At 57.8% G+C, this 20,394-nt stretch overlaps 1 protein-coding gene across 22 annotated transcripts in view; it reads left to right on the forward strand.

Annotated features, from left to right (window-relative positions):
• PTPRF (protein tyrosine phosphatase receptor type F) overlaps nucleotides 1-19,434 on the forward strand; it is an 83,953-nt gene extending 64,519 nt beyond the window's left edge. For 7 of the 22 annotated variants that reach the window (XM_040469917.1, XM_040469922.1, XM_040469930.1 and 4 more), the window contains 21 exons: nucleotides 35-613; nucleotides 1,250-1,347; nucleotides 1,550-1,803; nucleotides 1,895-1,988; nucleotides 2,572-2,787; nucleotides 3,105-3,259; nucleotides 4,927-4,938; nucleotides 5,932-6,047; nucleotides 9,772-9,804; nucleotides 10,605-10,702; nucleotides 13,538-13,661; nucleotides 13,831-14,006; nucleotides 14,734-14,853; nucleotides 15,136-15,290; nucleotides 15,372-15,657; nucleotides 15,738-15,916; nucleotides 16,135-16,261; nucleotides 16,469-16,594; nucleotides 16,872-17,026; nucleotides 17,115-17,250; nucleotides 17,679-19,434. In XM_040469917.1, coding sequence (XP_040325851.1) covers nucleotides 35-613; nucleotides 1,250-1,347; nucleotides 1,550-1,803; nucleotides 1,895-1,988; nucleotides 2,572-2,787; nucleotides 3,105-3,259; nucleotides 4,927-4,938; nucleotides 5,932-6,047; nucleotides 9,772-9,804; nucleotides 10,605-10,702; nucleotides 13,538-13,661; nucleotides 13,831-14,006; nucleotides 14,734-14,853; nucleotides 15,136-15,290; nucleotides 15,372-15,657; nucleotides 15,738-15,916; nucleotides 16,135-16,261; nucleotides 16,469-16,594; nucleotides 16,872-17,026; nucleotides 17,115-17,250; nucleotides 17,679-17,747 — 3,308 coding nt within the window. In that variant the 3' untranslated portion in view covers nucleotides 17,748-19,434. The remainder of the gene's footprint in view (nucleotides 1-34; nucleotides 614-1,249; nucleotides 1,348-1,549; nucleotides 1,804-1,894; nucleotides 1,989-2,571; nucleotides 2,788-3,104; nucleotides 3,260-4,926; nucleotides 4,939-5,931; nucleotides 6,048-9,771; nucleotides 9,805-10,604; nucleotides 10,703-13,537; nucleotides 13,662-13,830; nucleotides 14,007-14,733; nucleotides 14,854-15,135; nucleotides 15,291-15,371; nucleotides 15,658-15,737; nucleotides 15,917-16,134; nucleotides 16,262-16,468; nucleotides 16,595-16,871; nucleotides 17,027-17,114; nucleotides 17,251-17,678) is intronic. The other 15 variants (XM_040469925.1, XM_040469926.1, XM_040469927.1 and 12 more) reach the window with 6 other exon arrangements.
• The last annotated feature ends 960 nt before the right edge of the window (nucleotides 19,435-20,394 follow it).

Consider the following 20,394-nt stretch of genomic DNA (forward strand, 5'->3'; position numbering starts at 1 on the left):
GGGCAGCGCCAGAGCCCAGCGCGTGGTTGTTCAGTCCCAGGCCGGCCCACCATGATGGTCAGCGCCACGGCCATGAACACCGCGCTGCTGCAATGGCACCCTCCCAAGGAGCTGCCTGGCGAACTGCTGGGCTACCGACTGCGGTACCGCCGGGCCGACGAGGCAGAGCCCACTATCATGGATTTTGGCAAAGATGACCAGCACTTTACAGTCATCGGCCTGCACAAGGGGGCCACCTACATTTTCTGGCTTGCTGCCAAGAACCGGGCTGGCCCCGGAGAGGAATTCGAGAAGGAGATCACCACTCCTGAGGATGCACCCAGCGGCTTCCCCCAAAACCTGCGTGTGGTAGGGCTGACCACCTCTACCACGGAGCTGACCTGGGACCCCCCGGTGCTGGCGGAGAGGAACGGGCGCATCACCAACTACTCCGTGGTGTACCGTGACATCAACAGCCAGCAGGAGCTACAAAACATCACTGCTGACACCCACCTGGTACTGTCCGGCCTCAAGCCGGATACCACTTATGACATCAAGGTCCGCGCTCGTACCAGCAAAGGCGCCGGCCCACTCAGCCCCAGCATCCAGTCCCGGACCATGCCCGTGGAGCAAGGTGTGTGCCGCGGGCATGTGGCTGCGCCTGGGGAACTCTGCTCTCCTTGACCCACTGACCTCTGGCGACTGTGATCCACCAGCCTCTGCTGTGTGACCCTCCAATCTCTCATGACCATGACCACTAACCTCTAGCGAACAGGCGCCACATTCTCAGTGTGCAACCCCTGACCTCTGCTCTCCTTGACCTACTGACCTCTGCTGTGTGACTCCAATCTTTCGTGACCTTGACCCACTGATCTCTTTTGACTGCATCACCATCCTTGGGTGTGGGACACTGATCTCTTGGGGCCATGACCCACTGACTTCTAGTGAACATGCTCCACCGTGCTCTGGCGTGGGGTCACGTGCTTCTCATGACTGAATCCCACTGACATCTGGTCACTGACCAGCACCTCTGGAGATCCTGACCACGGGTCCTGTGGCATCTGCCCAGCTCAGTCCTCCCTGTGAAGAGGAGTCTGGGCTGAGAGCCGAGCTGTGGGATTTGAAGCTGGCTCGGAGTGGGCTACCTGGCCTCCGCAGCCATTCCGGACCCTCAGCCCTGGCCAGCATCTCTTCCTGGCAGGGAACCCTTTGCCCCAGCCCCCGGTTACACAGCCACGGCTGACTCCCCGCCCTTCCTTGTGTTCTACAGTGTTCGCCAAGAACTTCCGTGTGGCGGCTGCTATGAAAACTTCTGTGCTGCTCAGCTGGGAGGTCCCTGATTCCTACAAGTCCGCGGTACCCTTCAAGGTGGGTGAGGGCCACGGCCAGCCAAGCCCGGCACACTTGCCGGCCTGCCCCAGGGCGTCGCGCCAGTCCCAGGTGTGGGCGTCTGTGGCGAGGTTTCCCGGTCAGGTGGATGCACACTCTGTGCCCTGTAGGCCGGCGGGGGGGGGTGGGGTGGGGGGGGTGGGGCTCACCCCAGCGCACTGCCTGTCCCTCTCCCCCGCAGATTCTGTACAATGGGCAGAGTGTGGAGGTGGACGGGCACTCCATGCGGAAGCTGATCGCAGACCTGCAGCCGAACACGGAGTACTCATTTGTGCTGATGAACCGCGGCAGCAGCGCGGGGGGCCTGCAGCACCTCGTGTCCATCCGCACGGCCCCGGACCTCCTGCCGCACAAGCCACTGCCTGCCTCCGCCTACATAGAGGACGGTCGCTTCACCCTCTCCATGCCCCACGTGCAGGACAGCACCCTCATCAGGTGTGCAGATGAAGCCGTGGGTGGGGGCGGGGCAGGGCTGGCGACGGGCACGTGGGTGACGACAGGCCTGATTCCCGCTCTGCCCGCCTAGGTGGTTCTACATCGTGGTGGTACCCATCGACCGTGTGGGCGGGAGCATGCTGGCCCCGAGATGGAGCACACCCGAGGAGCTAGAGCTGGACGAGGTGCCTGCGATGGGACGGGGCACTGGCAATGACAGCCCCATTGCTCTGCTTGGCTGTGGCCCCAGTTTCTCCCCCAAATTGGACTCACTCTCTGGCTGCTCTGCCTGGAAGCCTGGTCCTCTCTGGGACTCTGAAGCAGCCCCCTGGGAGTTTCCCAGGAAACTGGAAGGCTTGCAGAGACTCCCTAGAGGGATTTGCTGAGGATCCCTCAGGACAGGAAGAAGCAGAGACCCCTGTACGGGTCTAGAAGTTCCTGAGCCCTGTAGACTTGGGGCAGTCCCAAGAGGCTAGAGTAGAGCCCTCGGCATGTTGGGAATCCCTTGTCCTCACAGAGGTGTGGAGCCAGCCCTCTCTGGTTAGAGTGAGGGGCAGGTTACCCAGAGGGCCTCTCCTCACTGGGTTGGCAGGGAGGAGTGGCATTGTGCCGGTGTGTGGCATTATTCCGTGAGGGCAGTGGGCCAGGCCGGGCCCAGGCCTGTTATGTGGACGGTGAGTCTCAGTCCAGGGAGAAGATGTCTGAGGCCACAGGCCCAGGGGCACGTGGTCTGAGGTCCGGCGTGACTCCTGTGCTCTGCTCTGTCAGCTTTTGGAGGCCATCGAGCAGGGGAGTGAGGAACGGCGACGTCGGCGACAGGCAGAGCGGCTGAAGCCATACGTGGCTGCTCAGGTGGACGTGCTCCCTGAGACCTTCACCCTGGGGGACAAGAAGAGCTACCGGGGCTTCTACAACCGGCCCCTGTCTCCGGACCTGAGCTATCAGTGCTTTGTGCTCGCCTCCCTGAAGGAACCCATGGACCAGGTCTGCCTGAGCCGCCTGGGCTCTCAGTACCCCGAGACTAGACTAGTCTCAAACACCATGAGATCCCAGGCCTAGGGCTGCCCCAGAGACCCCAGACCTGCACTAGGGAATCTCAAAAGACGTCAGCCCCTAGGACCCAGAAGGCCAGACCTTATCTAGCCCTAGGGACTCGGTCAGCTGGCCAGGCTCAGGTTGGCCTGTTTGGCTCCAGCCCAGCATAGCGCGGCCCCAGAGTCCTTTCTCCAGGTTTGGTGGGCAGAGGGTGGGGGACCTCACACTGAGCTCACCGCCCATGCTGTTCCTCCACTGGGCCACAGAAGCGCTATGCCTCCAGCCCCTACTCCGATGAGATCGTGGTCCAGGTGACACCAGCCCAGCAGCAGGAGGAGCCTGAGATGCTGTGGGTGACAGGCCCCGTCCTGGCAGTCATCCTCATCATCCTCATTGTCATCGCCATCCTCCTGTTCAAGAGGTGAGTGCTGCACCCAGCACCCCAGGAGACAGCCACCTGCCCCTGGACTCTCAGGTCCTTCCCGGCATGGTTCGCGCAGGTACAGGGCAGCCACAGAGGCCTGCACCCGGCCCCTGGGCTCAGTGGGAGCCCACAAGAGCAGAAGCAGTGTGTGTGCACACGCATGTATGTTAGCCTAGGTGTGACGAGGAGCCACAGCTTCACAGAGGGCTGGTTCACCTGCATCCCTGGGCACGTGTGTCCATCTGTCTCTCTGTTTCGGTGGGTGTGAACATGTCTGTCTTTAAGCTTCAGGACACCGCCCCCTCCTGGTCTCCTACCTTCAGCACTTCCTCTGACGCCATTCCTAGATGACTCCCTAGCCTGGCTCTCCCGCTTCGGCCTAGCGAGGTCCAGGCCCAGCCGCGGGCCCATGTACCCCCAGACATTCATCTGGCACACATTTATTGACCGCCTGCTGTAACCACGGCATCCCCAGTAGTCCCAGACTCAGCGTGTCTTGAACCTTCCCCTTAACCTTCTTCCCCTGCAGTCCCTATCACGAGGGACTAGTTAGCAGTCAGGAACCTGGGGGCCAGCCTCAGCCCTCCTCTTCCCTCACTCCACCTGGTCTCCTGGGAGTTCTGTCCTAAGGATGGCTACATCTCCTCCTCCACTCCCAGCAGGCTCCCCACAAGACGGTGCATGTCCAGGCACAGCTGGGGACCTGGTAAACGGTGTTCCTCAGTGCTCTCTCTCAGCTAGCAGCAGCCACCTGCTCTTAGAGCCTCCCCTCCTACCCATCCCCCTGCCAACCTGAAAGGTACTTCCAAAGCTTCGTCACCCTCAGTTTAAGACTTTTTAGTGGCTCCTGAAGTAAAGCATGAGCTCTCTAACTTGACAGTCAAACACCTGGCCAACCAGTCTGGTCCCATTCCCAACATTGTCACGGAACTGATGTAGTTCGCTTGGCTGGCCGGGGCTGTGCCCCCTCCATTCTGCAGCTTTCCCACTCGTGCCCACCAGGCTGCTGTCTTTGCATCCTTCAAGACTCCCTTCCAGGGGCTCTCAGTTGAGAGAGTTTGCCACTCTTGATCGTGGGGTTGTGAGTTTAAGCCCCATGTTGAGCATAGAGCTTACTTTAAAAAAAAAAAAAAGAAAGACTCCCTTCCCGGCTCTGGTGCCCACAAGGCTGTCCCAGGTCCCTACTTCTGCCCCAGTGATGCTTCATTGGGCACATCACTAGGCCTGTGTTTCAGCAGCCACCACACTGCTGAGCCCATAAGGCTCGTTCACGAACGTTTGTCAGTGAGCACACATCGGTTTGTATGTCTGAACGTGTCTCCACACAGGAGTTCCTGTGCTCTGTGTCCCATCTCTCCCCTATCTCTGACCTGGTCCGAGGGCCTCCTTCCTGAAGAGCTCATTCCTTCCTCCCAGGGTGAATAGGGACAGGCTTTCCTGGTCCAGGGCATGGAGACTAATGGGGGGTAGACCCTGAGGAGTGTCCTTTCCATCCCGTCTGGGTCCTGGTGTCTGTTAGGAGAGCCAACCCCCTGCCTGTGAAGGCCATATAGGTGCCGTAAACAGGTCCCTCAGTGTCTCCCCATGTCGTGAGAGGGCCTGAGTGCTTGGTGGAAACAATGACCATTCCTCTCTTCTGTCCTTGCCTGTCTTTCGGGACCTAGTAAACAAGAAAGGTAGGACTCGTTCCTTCTCTCTTCACACGCCTCCCCATTCACTCCTTATCCCTGTGCACATTTTGGGCCCAGCAGGGAGGGGCGGTGCTTTGACCGGAAGCCTCCTGGCCTATGCTTGTCTGGTCGGCTCAGCAGGCTCTGGGGTGGGCTCTGTCACTGTCTCGACTTGTACGCTGCACAGGGGATGCCCCTTCCCCAGGGCACAAGCATAGTGCAGACTTTAGTGCTTCCCCGGAGTGCACAGACTGACTCCGAGCTCACCAGAGCCTTCTACCAGCAACCAGTTCTCTAAGATTACCTGAGTGCTGCAGGAGACCCATGTGCAGAGAGCACTGGCTGCAGGGCAGGGGGACGTGTGTGTTTCTACACACTCGTTCACACTTACGCAAACACCCGTGTGCACATAGCGGGAGCAGCCCCTGGATGCTTGTCAGCAGCTAGACCCCGTGGTCTGTCTCTGACCCTGTCCCTGTAGACGGGGGAACTGAGGCCGATGAGGGAGGACTCCGCCCAGCTAGGGTGACGCCTTCCCCGTCCCTCCCCTGCTGCTCTGGACATTTACCCTGATACCGAGAGACAGACAACCGGGGCCCAGCTCTCTGTGATGTTTGTGTATCATACGTGTCGTTTGCATGTTTACTCCTGGTGGCTCCTGCTGCCTCAGCTGTGGTGGCCTTGGGGACAGCAGCCACTGCCCAGCGGTGACCTCCCCTCTCTTGGAAGGTGCCACCAGCCTTTGCAACCCCTTTCCCCCTCGCTGCACTGGCCCTCTGTCCACTCTCCAGTCCTTCTGTGTCCCCACCCGCCCCACCCTGTGTTCTCCATGTTAAAGCTGCTCTGCCACTGGCTCCCCTGCGCTCAGAGACCCCAGGGTGGGGCAGTGGGAGGGACCAAGCCGGACACACAGGGGCTCTGCCACAGCCAACCGTGCCGTCCATCTCTGTCCTCCACCTGGACCTCAGGTTCTCACCAACCATCCTTCTGCCTCTTCAGGAAGAGGACCCACTCGCCATCGTCCAAGGACGAGCAGTCAATCGGGCTGAAGGACTCCCTGCTGGCCCACTCCTCAGATCCCGTGGAGATGCGACGGCTCAACTACCAGACGCCAGGTAGGGCGGCTCCTCCAGCCCACCTGCCCCCCCAGCCCGGGCCTGCAGGTGCTGGAGTCTCTACCAAGAGACTCTAGCCTCATGCCCCCATTTCCTATCCCTGTTTCTTCTTTCTGCCCCTCTTCTTGAACCCATTCACTTCACTGAAGTGACAGAAGCTTCTATATCCAACAGCTACTCAAGCCCTGCCTTACCTTGGGTCAGGCCTCCAAATATAGGCTAAGGATCCTCACATAGCCCACATCCCAGCCACAAGGTGGCCAGCCTCTGCACCTGCACTTTGTCTCCTCTGCCCCAAAGAGGGGTGTGTTGGTAGGACATGCCCCATCAGTCATTTGGCGTAGGATAGGGTACCTAGATTTACGGTGTGAGCACAGGGACCCCACATAGGGCTTTATATCTGCCTTCCTTCTCCAGCCACTTACGCATGGCTCTCTTGTCTCCTCTTTCTAAGGTGTCACTCCCTCCCTGTGCCCCAGTAGATGCAGCTCAGACCCCTCCCCTAGAAGCTTCCCAACCTGCCCCAGCCCCCACATAGGCCTGGGGGTCTCCCCTGGCTCCCAGAACCTCTCTGATTCTTCCACTATGACTCCTCTTACACTGGGCTAGAATTGCCTCAATGACAGTCCAAGCTCTGTGGGGCCATGAACTGTGTCTTGTTCATTGTCATCCCTTGTACTGTGCACACAGTGGTCTCTAATTGGGTACCTGTAAAATGGACACACAGACAACTGAGTTGAGTGAGTGAACTAACATACATACAGGGCTTGTGTATATGTGAGCTAGTTAAATCGGTGCATATTAATGTACTGCAAAACTTAATGGCTTGAAACAATAATTATGTGTTACCCCTCATAGTTTTTGTGAATTAGAAATCCAGATAAGAGTATAGCAGGAACAGCTTGTCTCTATTCCAGAATGTCTGGGCCCTCACCTGGAAAACTTGGAGTCTGAGAGCTAGAATCATTTAAAGCAAAGGTCAGCAAATAAATAAATAAAAACTTTAAAAAGGTGGGGGGAGGGGAATGGTGCGCCTGGGTGACTCAGTCAGTTAAGCGTCTGCCTTCAGCTCAGGTCATGATCTCACGGTTTGTGGGTTCGAGCCCCACATCGGGCTCTCTGCTGTCGACGCAGAGCCCACTTCAGATCCTCTGTTCCCCTTTCTCTCTGCTCCTCCCCTGCTCGTGCTCACACTGTCTCTCTCTCTCAAAGTAAATAAATACAAACTTAAAGCAAAGGTTAGCAAACTTTGGCCCATGACCAAATATGGTCCAGTACCTGTTTTTGCAAATAAAGTTTTATTGGAACACAGCCACACTCATTCATTTATGAATTATGTATAGCTACGTTCACGCTACAAAGGTAAAGCTAAGCAGCATCTACTATACATCCACAAAGCCAAGAATATTTCCTGTCTGGCTTTTATGGAAAAGTTTCCTGTCCTCTGAATTCTGAAGACTCCGTGTTGGTGCGAGAGTCAGCCATGAGCCCACCTGGGGTTGTCATCTGTGACGACCACACGCGGCCTCTTTATGTGGCCGGGGCTCCCTCAACACCATGGTGTCTGAGTTCCAAAGTCCTGCGTCCTGAGAGCAAGTGAACCGGGCGGCCTAGTGGGCTGTTGTGACCCAGCAGAATCATATCTGTGAGGAATCCATGCTCCAGGATGCCAGGGGCCTGCAGGGCAGAGAAGCCCCCTCTGAGAGGGATTGCTGAGCCATGTGGGCATGAGTCAGGCAAATGGGAGGGAGCTCCCTTCGTTGGAAATAGTCCTGCGGAGTCAGCATACGGACACTGGGTGTCCTACCTCATTGGAGTTGGGGTATTGAAAGCCCACGGATGAGACTGGAGGGTACGCAGAGGTCTATCACAAAGGAACCTGAGCGCCAGGCTCAGGGGTTTGGACTGCATCATGAGAGCACCAGGGAGGCATTAGACGTTCTCAGCAGGGGAGCGACAGAGTCAGAACTGTGATTTGGAAATCTCGCTCTGGCTGCTGTGCGGAAGACAGATTGGAGGAGAGAAATGGGGAGCCTGAAAAGCCCCGGGAGTAAGTGAAAGGTGCATGAGGAGGGTGGCTGTGGGGGTGGAGGGAGTGAAGTAGGTGGCAGGGCTCGGGCTTATGGCTGAACAATGAGGAGGGGGTTCCGGGTGGCAACTGGGCCTGTGGGTCTGGACCTCCACACCGCCGTCCGCCTGAAACCACGGACGTGGGAGGAGGTGCCAAGCAGCCTGCAGTGACCAAAGCCGGAGAACGGAAGGGGGGGCAGCCAGTAGGAGGTGAAATGTTGAGAAACGATGAATGAAGAGTAGCCAGGGAGATTAAGAAGGAGCAGCCAAGGAGGAAGGGTATGGGAAGAGTGGAATGTCCCTGAAGCCAAGGCCGGGGATGGCTGTGTACCCAGGAGAACCACTGGCTTTGGCAGTTGGGACTGTGGAGAGAGAGAGCATGGTGGCCAAGTCCTGGGGGCAGAAGCATCTCGGTTGGTTGAGGAGCAGTGAATGGGCAATGAGCAGGTGGAGAGACCCCTTCCAGAGGCCAGGGTGTGACGGATAGGATGGACAGGGCCACAGCAGGAGAGGAGAGAGGTGTGGCTTGAAGAGGGATTTTTCTTTTAACCGATATGGAAATTGTTTACCGGTTATGATCCATCGATGCAGGAGTAAAGGGTGCTCAGCTGTGGGACAAGAACCCAGAAGCTGGCTTCAGGCCCCTGGCCCAAGTGGGAGGGGTGTGACGTAGCCCAGGGGAGCAGTGTGGCCATGCCTCCCTGCATTCAGGTCAGCAGAGGACAGGAGGCGGGTGAAGCCGGTAAAAGGGAACATGCTGCTGGGTTCTAGGCTGGTGGGCTTGGTTTTCTCCACAATGAGAGGAAAGTGGTCAGAACAGCAGGGAAGGCGTGGCCTGGGTGTGGGCACTGAGCAGATATGCCCAGGAGGACTGCCGAGCAGCTAGGAGCCCAGGGCCCTGATCCTGAGTCGCTGTGGCCGCAGAGATCTGGGAGGAAAGGAGGGATAAAGACGAAGTGTGTAGATGTGGTAAAGGCCAAGTGCAGAGGATGAGGGCGTTCAGAAGGGACTATGGGATGGGGCCGGCCATGAGCCCCCAGAGATGCGGAGCTCAAGGAAATGGGGCTGCCAGTGGGGAGAGGCATCTCTGTGGACACGGTGGTCCCTAGAGTGTTGAGAGAACCAGGAATCAGAAGGGACAGAGGGACCAGGGGCATGGCAAGTTTTCTTAGTGTTTTTTGTTTTTTGTTTTTTTTTACTTGAGTGAACTTTTTTTCTCCTCCTATAATTTAGTCTTTATTCTGAAAAGTTTTCAGACCCACAGAATACATAGTTGTTTCCTGCACCTCCTTGTGCAGACTTACCCTGTCATTTCTGGCCATACATGCCTCATCTCTCAATATGAAAGCAGCACGCTCCCCTTTCGCCTCCCCATCTGAAAATAGCCAAGGTCAAGTTTTGATACCAGTGGGGATGAGGGTTGGTTGGATAGGATTCAGTCTTAAAAAGGGGCCCCCAAGGCTGTCCAGACCCCCGGGTGTTGGGAGCGCTCCGCTCTGGGTGGGAGATGGGTCTGTGTCCCCGGGAGGCAGCAGGGGCCCGTGGTGGGGCCTGCCCACCCCCCTCAGCCCCTCCACGTGTCCCCTGTAACCAGAGAAGGTCAATGGGCTCTCTTCTCGTGCCCCGCTATCTTTTGTGTTTTCTTTCTCTGCAGGTTCCAGTGTCCCCAGTTGCCCGAATATCTCAAGTTAGTTTTCCAAGTTCCGGGGGCTACTCTGGCTTCTGTGTGTTTCCTTCAACTTTTTCTCACCCCGTCGCCTCCACCGTCCTTCCTCAGATTCTTTCCCTTCTCTCCTCTCTTCTTCTCCCCTTCTCCACCTCTCTCCCCAGCTCCCTCCAGTCCTGTCTTCCCTACCTCTGGCCCCGGCCCTGTCTCTCTGCCTCTGTAGCCTCCAGTCCCAGTCTGACCCCCTTCTGGGTGCCTCTCCTGTCTCCACATCTCCCTCCTCATCTCTGCTTCTCTCTCTAGATTCTTCTGGGTCATTCTGCCATGTCTCTGTACTTTGCGTCCACTCCATCCACACGCTCAGTGTGGAGACGATGACGTCACCCAGTCTCCCACAGTGACTGGTGCCAGTGAGGGGCAGGAGGGCTGTGCACAAGCGGGGCCTGTGGGGCAGGTGTGCGGCTGCGCCACCCCCCAACCTGGGCTTCCAGCCCCAGCCCAGGAGGAAGGATGCCTGGCATCCCTGAGAACCCGCCGGGCAAGGCCCTGGTGCCCCCACTCAGCGCCGTGTCCCGCACACATGCCCTGCGCACATGCCCACACGTGCTGTCAGCACACACACTTCCCTCTGTCCTCTCCCACCTTCTGGCCGCTGTGTGCTCCACCATCCTGTCGCCGCATGTGCTGCCGTCTCCATGCCACCAGTGCCGAGTGCTCCATGGTCACACATGTTCACGTGTGCACATACATGGATTGGGGCTGTCTCCACCACCCCGCACAGGCCTCACGCTGACTCTGCCTTTATGTGCCTCCGCCCCCAGGTATGCGAGACCACCCGCCCATCCCCATCACTGACCTGGCAGACAACATTGAGCGCCTCAAAGCCAACGATGGCCTCAAGTTCTCCCAGGAGTATGAGGTGAGACGTCCGTACCCCCTGCCATGTGCCTGCTCCAGGCCTAGCCCTGTGCCAGCTCCTGCCCTGCCTCGGGTCCCAGCTGTGGGTGGGCGGCTCCAGGCTTCCCCAGAGTACAGATTGGAGGGATCAGCAGTGGCAAGTAGGGAATTCATCTCTTCGGGCGCCAGGCCTGGCTGAGGCCCTTTTAAGCACCCTAAGTCTGGACACTCAGACACGTGCCCACATGCTAACAGAAGCAGACAGAGGGTCGCGCACGTGCGTGCGCGCACACGCACACACACACACACACACACACACAGACAAGTAGTAATAGCTCATTTATCAAGAGCTTACCTCAGGCCAGACCAGACTGGGCAATTTGCATATGCCCTGTCATCCTGTCTTCCTCGAAGTATGAAATGGTACCGTTATTATCCCATCTTACAGATGAGGAAGCTGAAGCGCAGAGAAGGGAAGTGACTTGCCCGAGGTCAAGTAGCTGATGTGTAGTGGAGCCGGCAGTCAGACCCAGGCCTGCCTGACAGCCTGTGTCCTGCTCACACACACCCTCACGTGTGTTCTCAGAGCCGCACAGGTCACAGAGTGGACAGCTGGGTGACTCGAGGCTCGCTGCTCAGGCTGCACAAACCTTCCTGCTCACAGCCCTCCACATACTCTGTTCACTCTGGTTCACTCTGTTCACTCCTAGCTGCTGGGGCCCCGACTTCAGCTTCTGGGGTCTGAGGGCTTCCAGGCAGCCCAGCTGGTCGGGGGCTGGGGGAAGGATTTGCTAGAGAAGGAGACGATAAAGGAGAGCCTCCCCTCCTCTAAGGAGCACAGACAGAGGTGTCGTTCTGCCTCGTCGGCTCCTGTCCCGCTGTTGCCCCTGCTCCTAGCACAGGCCTGGCCCAGGACTCACCCTCGATCAATGATGAATGGATAGGTGATTGATGGGTTGGCTCAGCCCAGCCGGCAAGTCTGCTCCCTCTAGTCAGACGTCCGCCCTCGGCTGTGCGTGGTACCCTGGGGTCCCAGGATTCCCCTTCTGAGGGCTGTGGGCCAGGTTTCCACAGAGGAAATTGAGCTTGGCAGGCAAATTGATGAACGTGTCTGCTGCGAGGAGAGCATACCGCCTCTACCTGTAGAGCACCCACTGCAGCCTGCTTTGCGATAAGTCCCTGCTGCAAAGGTAACAAGATTGATGAATCGTGCTCCCTGTTCTTGACCTGGCCAGGAGGGCCTTCCAGAGTCTCTGCCCACACTCATCCAGTCCCGTGTCCCACACCGGCCCTTCCTTGCCACGAGACTCTGCATCTCACTGTCTAGGCTCACGGTGTTCCCCCTCGCGCCTTCTGCCCACTTCTCAAGTGTGAGCTTTCCCTCCTCCTCCAGGAAGCCTTCTCTGCCTGCCTAGACCCGCTGTGGGCTTTCCCTCAGCCCGAATCCCATAGCCCTGTCACCTTTGTCGGTCAGTCATCACGCGCTGTCGAGCACTTACCCGTGCTGAATACTGGGAACATGGATACAAATGCCTCAGGCAGCTCAACCTGTGGGGGAGACAAGCTCAGACAGATAGTCAACGTTGAATATGACAGTATACCCTAGTATTAAATATGACAGAATGTGCAGAGAAAGTAGGCTGACGGCACCGAGGCAGGCTGAGGGGTGGGGTGGGCAAGAATGTCTCAAAGAAACAGTGCCTGCTGTCGTGTGGAGAGTAGTAGGCTGGCGCCAAAACATGGCGGGCATCGTGGGTTCTGCTGGGAACTTTGGATCGTATCCTTCTGTAAAAGGGGGATAATAATAGAGCCTGCTTCATAGGAGGCTTACGTGAGGGAATACATGCAAAGTGCTTAGAACAGCGCCAGGCACACGGTGAGTTCTCACGGAGACTCAGCTGTTACGGTCATTATCGTCTGTGGTGATTTGGAGCCGTGGAAGGCATTGGAGCAGGAAATGGATAATCAGATCTGCATTTTCTGAGGATTGTTCTGGCTCCAGGACAGAGTAAGTCAGAGTGGGGCAGAAGCAAAGAGGGAAATACCCGAGTCTAGGCTGCGGTGGCCTGGCTGAGGCCAGTGGCAGCAGGTGGAAGAGAGCCACGGGGGCGGGGAAGCACAAGGGCACAGTGACTGAGGGGACGAGCACGGAGGGGTTTTTGAGGATGGCTTGAGGGTTCTGGCCAGGGTTTGGGGGTAAAGGGGTGAAGGTGCCTTTGACCGAGATGGTGTTCCAGTGGCAGAGCCGGGCATAGAGGGAAGCTGATGAACTCCGCTTGGCAAGGGTTGAGATGGCAGGGCCTGGGGGACCCCCAGGTGGCTGCTGGCCACTCACTTCGGCTCGGGAGCTCGGGGAGCCCAGGCTGCAGCCGGGGTAGTGGGCAGCTCCAGATTGTGCGTGCAAGATCCCACGGGCAAAGGAGGGCCCCCCGCAGGGTTTCAGAGTGCAGAGGCCTGGGAGTGAACCCCGGAGGAGCACGGTGCCCTGCCTGCAGGAAGGAGAGCTGGACAGGGTGGTGCGGCAGGTGCCCAGAGGCCTCAACGATGTCGGGGACTGCATGGCTGGCTACCATTGCTCTCTCTCGGTCTGTACTCATTTCATTAGTTGGGTGCAGGGCTCGAGGGACATTCCCCTGCCTCTGCCCCACCCCGACCACTCTACCAGGCAAGGGGATTTGGTGCCATGGTCAGAAGGGCCTCTGTTCATCACCTGCCTGACAGGTGGTGTGGCCTAGGAGCTGGTTGTGGCCTAGGAGCAAAAGCAGCATGTGGCCACCACCTGGCAGGCTGGGTCTTGGGGGCAGTAGGGAGACCTCAGCTCTTACCCTGCTCTACCTGCCTCCTCCACTTCCTACAGTCCATTGACCCTGGACAGCAGTTCACATGGGAGAATTCAAACCTGGAGGTGAACAAGCCCAAGAACCGCTACGCAAATGTCATCGCCTACGACCACTCACGGGTCATCCTTACCTCCATCGATGGTGAGCCAAGGGCAGCGCCCCCTCCCATCCCCTTGCTCTCCTCCTTGCTGGCTGGGGTGACGTTCCATCCTATACGAGAGGCCCGTGAGTCCCAGGGGTGCACCAGGGGATGGTGGGCTGGACGGGGGACTCTGGGATAATGCTCTCCTATGTCCCTTCGTGCCCATAGGTGTCCCAGGGAGTGACTATATCAACGCCAACTACATCGATGGCTACCGCAAACAGAATGCCTACATTGCCACACAGGGCCCACTACCTGAGACCATGGGCGATTTCTGGCGGATGGTGTGGGAACAGCGCACGGCCACTGTGGTCATGATGACACGGCTGGAGGAGAAGTCCCGGGTAGGACGGTGCAGGGGCCTGCCAGGAGGTGGGGTGGGAAACACCCAGGCACCAGGTGACTTCAGGCACCTTTTTCTGTCTCTGTCCAAAGTTCCTCCAGGAACGCACCAAGTGCTGTTGTCTTCTCGGAGTGTTCCCATGTTCCCTAGCTGCTGGGTATTCCTGGGGTATGGCGTGTTCCCTAGTCACCAGCAGGTGCCTAGGGTATTAACATGTTGTACCAGATGCTGTCATTTTCCAAGAATGTTAATATGTTCCCCAGTTGCTAGCATGTTCCCGAGATGTTCACATGTTCCCCAGATGCTGGAGTGTTCCTGGGGCATTAACACATCTCCTAAGTTAATTAGTGCAAAGAGCTGCTGTTATCTGCTTTTGCACTGCAAAGCATTGACTGGAACGTAAAATTTACAGAGCTTGAAAATGGCGCATAAACCTTATGGGTAAATTTGGCAGAAAATGTGCCTGGTGTGATCTGGTCATGAATAAATAATTTTCAATTACGGCCCTCATTCTCCCAGCTCGGGTAGGGATGGCTTTGTAGCACGAGAACCTGATACGGTTTGGTGAGAGGGTGGCACAATAGATCTGAGAGTTCAGGGCGGGGGGGGGGGCCTTGCAGCCAAGTAAGCTAGACCTCCCACCCTTCTTTGCCCCTGGGGCCCCTGCCAGTCTGAGCCTTTGGGCAACTCTGAGCACCCTTGCACCTGCCCCGCTTGGCCCCCTGTAGGTGAAGTGCGACCAGTACTGGCCAGCCCGGGGCACCGAGACCTACGGCCTCATTCAGGTGTCCCTGCTGGACACAGTGGAGCTGGCCACATACACCGTACGCACCTTTGCACTCCACAAGGTATGGCCCTGCCCTGGTACTCGTCCCCCACCCGGGCCCTACCAGGACAGCAGTGTGAGCTAAGCGTGCTGGGGACAGGCGAGCGGGAACTCAGTGCTGGAAGCCGGGGCTTAGAGGTGTGTGAGTGCCCCGTGGCAGCCAAGGCTGTGGGTGGGATGAATGGAAAGAGCGCCTCGAGCTCCTTCACTCTGCCCCGCATGGCTTCTGAGTCCGGTGAGAGCAGCAGGTCTGGCCTCAGCATACTCCCCCTGTCACATCACCCGCCCCCACTTTTCTCCCCAGAGTGGCTCCAGTGAGAAGCGGGAGCTGCGTCAGTTCCAATTCATGGCCTGGCCAGACCACGGGGTTCCCGAGTACCCGACCCCCATCCTGGCCTTCCTGCGGCGGGTCAAGGCCTGCAACCCACTCGATGCAGGGCCCATGGTGGTGCACTGCAGGTGAGGGGGTAGAGTGCCACCAGAGGGGTGGGATGGGAGGTGGGGTGGACCTCTGCCCCAAGCCAAGCCCGTGTCCTGCAGCGCGGGCGTGGGCCGCACGGGCTGCTTCATCGTTATCGATGCCATGCTGGAGCGGATGAAGCATGAGAAGACGGTCGACATCTATGGCCATGTGACATGCATGCGATCGCAGCGGAACTATATGGTGCAGACAGAGGACCAGTACGTGTTCATCCACGAGGCGCTGCTGGAAGCCGCCACGTGCGGACACACGGAGGTGCCTGCCCGCAGCCTGTATGCCCACATCCAGAAGCTGGGCCAAGTGCCTCCCGGGGAGAGTGTGACCGCTATGGAGCTCGAGTTCAAGGTGGGCGCGGGGGCCTGGACTGGGTCACGGGGATGATCTCCCCAGAAGGCCAGGCCTGACCAGCCCCTTCCTCTGTCTAGTTGCTGGCCAGCTCCAAGGCCCACACATCCCGCTTCATTAGCGCCAACCTCCCCTGCAACAAGTTCAAGAACCGCCTGGTGAACATCATGCCCTATGAATTGACCCGCGTGTGTCTGCAGCCCATCCGTGGTGTGGAAGGCTCTGACTACATCAATGCCAGCTTCTTGGATGGCTATAGGTCAGCATGCCCGTGACTGCACACCACGCCCCACGGGTGCACAGGCCTGCAGCTGGCTAGCTGGAGGCCCAGCAGAGTAGGGCCAGCCCAGAAGATCAGAGTGGGCTTCCTGGAGGAGGGGTAGTCAATCTGGGCAGGGCTTCAAGGGACCAGATAGTCTGAGGGAGACTCGAGGGGCGGCAGCCCCTCCGGCATGTCCGGTCTTGTGTCCACTGCAGACAGCAGAAGGCCTACATCGCCACGCAGGGGCCTCTGGCAGAGAGCACCGAGGACTTCTGGCGCATGTTATGGGAGCACAACTCCACCATCATCGTCATGCTGACGAGGCTTCGGGAGATGGGCAGGGTGAGCCCACCACCCTACCCCCACTCCAGGGCCCTTGCCATGCCTGGGAGCACACCGGCCACGTCTTCACCCCTCCCTCCTTTCACACCCAGACCCTCGGACCCCTTCCTCACCACCTGAGGTGCCCTGCCTCAGAGTTCTCCTCCCAGAGCTCTCCTCCCCGACTCCTCCCTGCCTGATCATGGGGGCTGGGTCCTTTGTCCACAGGAGAAATGCCACCAGTATTGGCCAGCAGAGCGCTCTGCTCGCTACCAGTACTTTGTCGTTGACCCAATGGCTGAGTACAACATGCCCCAGTATATCCTGCGTGAGTTCAAGGTCACAGACGCCCGGGTAAGTGTGGAGAGGGGAGCGTGTGCCTTTGCGTGAAAGCATGTCTACAACATTTCCCGAGCACACGTGGGGTGGTGGTTGCCTGCATGGCGCCCTGGCTCAGGCTGCAGGAGTCTGAGGCGAGGGCGCAGGTGTGTGTGAATGCATTTCCCAGGGTGGCTTCAGGTATCGTGATTTCACGGGTACACACCCTGTGTCATTGTCCTGCCCGCCTGGCCTGGTGGGGCTGCAGCGTGGGGCACAAGTGACGTACTTGTTCCCTACCCGCCTACCCCAGGATGGGCAGTCAAGGACGATCCGGCAGTTCCAGTTCACAGACTGGCCCGAGCAGGGCGTGCCCAAGACGGGTGAGGGCTTCATTGACTTCATCGGGCAGGTGCACAAGACCAAGGAGCAGTTCGGGCAGGACGGGCCCATCACGGTGCATTGCAGGTCGGGCTGACCCCGTGGAGGGCTGGGGGAGGGGGGTGACTGTGGGCCTCGTGGGCAGGATCCCTGATCCAGTGCTGTCCCTGAGCAGTGCCGGTGTGGGCCGCACTGGGGTGTTCATCACTCTGAGCATCGTCCTGGAGCGGATGCGCTATGAGGGTGTGGTCGACATGTTCCAGACCGTGAAGACCCTACGCACACAGCGCCCGGCCATGGTGCAGACGGAGGTAGGCGGGCCCACTGGCTGGTGCACAGGCCAGGCTCCTCACGTGTACACGCCGCCAGCATTTACCGTTACCTGCTCGGCCCGAGGTGCCGGAGTAGGATGAGTGGAACACGCTTCTCATTCAGCAGCTCTGCACTGAGCACCAGCAGAGTGCCGGGTTTCCGGCAAGGGTTGGACCAGAGTCCTTATGGAGTGCACGCTCTAGGAGCAGATAAACTTGATGGAGGTGGCTGTGGGGGCTGGGGGAGCAGGTGAGTATGGGGCACCGGGGGAGAGAGATGAGCCTTCGGAGGCTCCTCCAGGCTCTCTGGACACGGCTTGGGGCAGATGTCTGGGTCTAGCACCTGCTTGTGGCCCACCAGCTACAGTGTGAGTGCCCTTGGCAGCGTGTCGGGAGTCTCCACTCATACCAGTCCCCTGTTCCGGCAGGACCAGTACCAGCTGTGCTATCGTGCGGCCCTGGAGTACCTTGGCAGCTTTGACCACTATGCAACGTAACTACCGCTCCCCTCTCCTCCGCCGCCCCTGCCTGGGGCTCCGGAGGGGACTCAGCTCCTCTGAGCCATACCGACCATCGTCTAGCCCTCCTGCACGGATGCTGTTGCTGGCAAAGCACAGCCCACTGGGGTCACAGCGTTTCAGGAACATTGCCACACCAAATGGAGAGCCCAGACCACCCCTGGGCGAATGGGTGGGCCGGCAGGCAGGTGCCGTGGCCCGTCTCTGTCCACCAGGCCCGCCCGGAGCCTGCTTCGAGCTCTCTGTTCCGCTGCCGCCGCGTTTCTCATGCTTCTTTTCATGGGGTGGGGATGGGGACAAAGTCTCCTTTTTTATACGTTAAGTGGGGTAGACTGAGGGATTCTAGCCTCTTCCCTCTGATTTTCCTTTTGCAAATCCTTAACTGCAGAATGGGCCGCTGTGGGGGTTGGGGTTCAGTTTGTTTTCTTTTTTGAGTTCGTTTTGGATCTTCTTTCTGTATGAGTCTTGCTGCTGAAGGACAGAACATGCCTTCCTCTGCGTGGAGCTGGGGCCACCGGCCTAAGTGCAGGCCCAGCCGTGGGCCTGGGAGGCATCACCGGTCCAGCTGCTCTTCCGGCCGTTCAGACAAGATCCTGTTTCAGCCAAATGCAGGGAAACACAGTTCTTTTTTTGAGTTTTGTTTTGTTTTTCCTTCAGAGCCTTATTTTAGGACCCACAGACAGTGGTGGGCGGGGAAGAGATAGGAAACACTCATCCCCAGTTGTCTATTCCCATGTGTGTGTGTAACATTCACAGCCCAGAACCACAGACGTGTCTCGGGGAGCCTGGCAAGGCGTTCCTCATCACCATCGTGTTTGCAAAGGTTAACAAAAAACACAAAGAAAAAAAAAAAAACAAAAAAATCCAAAAAAAACCCAAAAAAAAAAAAACCCACCAAGAAAAACACAGAGTCATCCCCCTGGCCTCTGCTTCAAAACCCCAAGAAGGGAGGCAGCTCTGTGTTCCTGGGCTTCCCAGGGGAGCTGCCAGACTGACCTCTGGGCCCACAGAGCCTTGCTTTTGTCCCCAGCATTGCGGGTACGGCGTGGTGTTGGTAAGCTGTGGATCTGGCCGTGGGGCCAAGGTGACTGACACAGGTCAGGGTGTGTACCACGCCCCGCACACCTCAGGGCCGAGCAGGGGCACAGCTGGCCCTTCAGGTCCAGGCCAGTGGGCCTGGTAGCACATGTCTGTCCTCAGAGCAGGGCCAGATGATTTCTCTCCCTGGTTTGCAGCTGTTTTCAAAGCCCCTGAGAATCGCTCTTTTCCACTCCTTCAAGATGCCCTCCTAAACCAATGTGGCAAGACTACTGGACTTCTCTCAATGGTACTATACTCGATCCTTATTATCTTGGCTTGCTGAGGGGCAGGGAGAGGGCCTCTTCCTCTGGGCAACACTATCTAGGTAGGTAAGTGGGGGCGGGGAAGGGTGCATAGCTGTTTTAGCTGGGATATGGAGCACATGTCCCCAGATCTAGCTAGGCTCAGTCAAGATCAACAATCCAGGGTTGGTAATGTTGGATGAAACATTCATTTTTACCTTGTGGATGCTAGTGCTGTAGAGTCCACTGTTGTACACAGTCTGTTTTCTATTTGTTAAGAAAACTACAGCATCATTGCATAATTCTTGATGGTAATAAATTTGAATAATCAGATTTCTTACAAACCGGGCCTCCGTCTCAGCTCTTTCTGGAACCAAAGAGTGGGCTCTGTGAGTTCAATACCTAGGGGTACATTCTGGAGATTTCCTGCTCCTAAGGAGACAGTGAGGCTGTCCTGAGTATTTGCGGCAGTCGGGCTCCCGGCGTGGCTGCCCACTTTCAGAAAGGAACATTACAAACCCTGAAAACCAGATGCCAGTGTGTGTCAAGGGCACCCCACATGGGACCCAGCTCCCCAGGCAGACAGCAGACCCTTTGCCTCTCCTCACCTTCAGGATGTTCTGGGCCATCGTGTTGGGGACCCCGGGCCTCCCCTCCCCTTTCCTCTCCTCCTCCCCTGCTGTAAGGAGAGAGATGGCATGTGCCAGTGGAAGCTGGGATGATACGGAAATTGATTAATGAAGACCCTTGTAATCCTTGCAATGGGGATACTGGACACAGTGTGGCCATTCGGCCGCCAGCAACATCTGCTTGTTGAGCCTTGCAGCCTCTCCACCAGTGATCAGACCAGACCCACGGAGTAGTCAGGCCGCGGAACTTCCCGTGGCACAGAGAAGAGCAAGACCCAGAACAAATGGGAAAGAGAAGTCAGCAGTGACCGGACTGTTAGTGCCGTGACCAGCCCCACACTAAGGCAGCACCTCACCCTGAGCTGGGGTCAACGAAGGCTTTCTGAAGGTGACGTCGGCTGGATTCTGAGTGCCCCATAGGGCAAGCAGTGGTTACCGAAAAAAAGTGGGAAAGGCATTTCCAATGAAGAGAGCAACTTGTACAAAGGCTTGGAAACATGAAACCAACAAAAAAGAGAAACCCAAGGCGCGCAGCTTGACTGCACGGTGAGAGAGGTAGGCTGGAAACAGCCATATGGCACAGCGCGAGGCTTGATTTGATTGTGGAAGGGACGTGGTCCCTGGCAGGTGACCGTGCCGCCTCCACCTCGGGCCTCACTGCCATCCAGTGTTGGC

Source organism: Herpailurus yagouaroundi, unplaced genomic scaffold (genome assembly GCF_014898765.1).
Source record: "Herpailurus yagouaroundi ecotype Mexico unplaced genomic scaffold, PumYag 77, whole genome shotgun sequence".
NCBI classification, from domain to species: domain Eukaryota; kingdom Metazoa; phylum Chordata; class Mammalia; order Carnivora; family Felidae; genus Herpailurus; species Herpailurus yagouaroundi.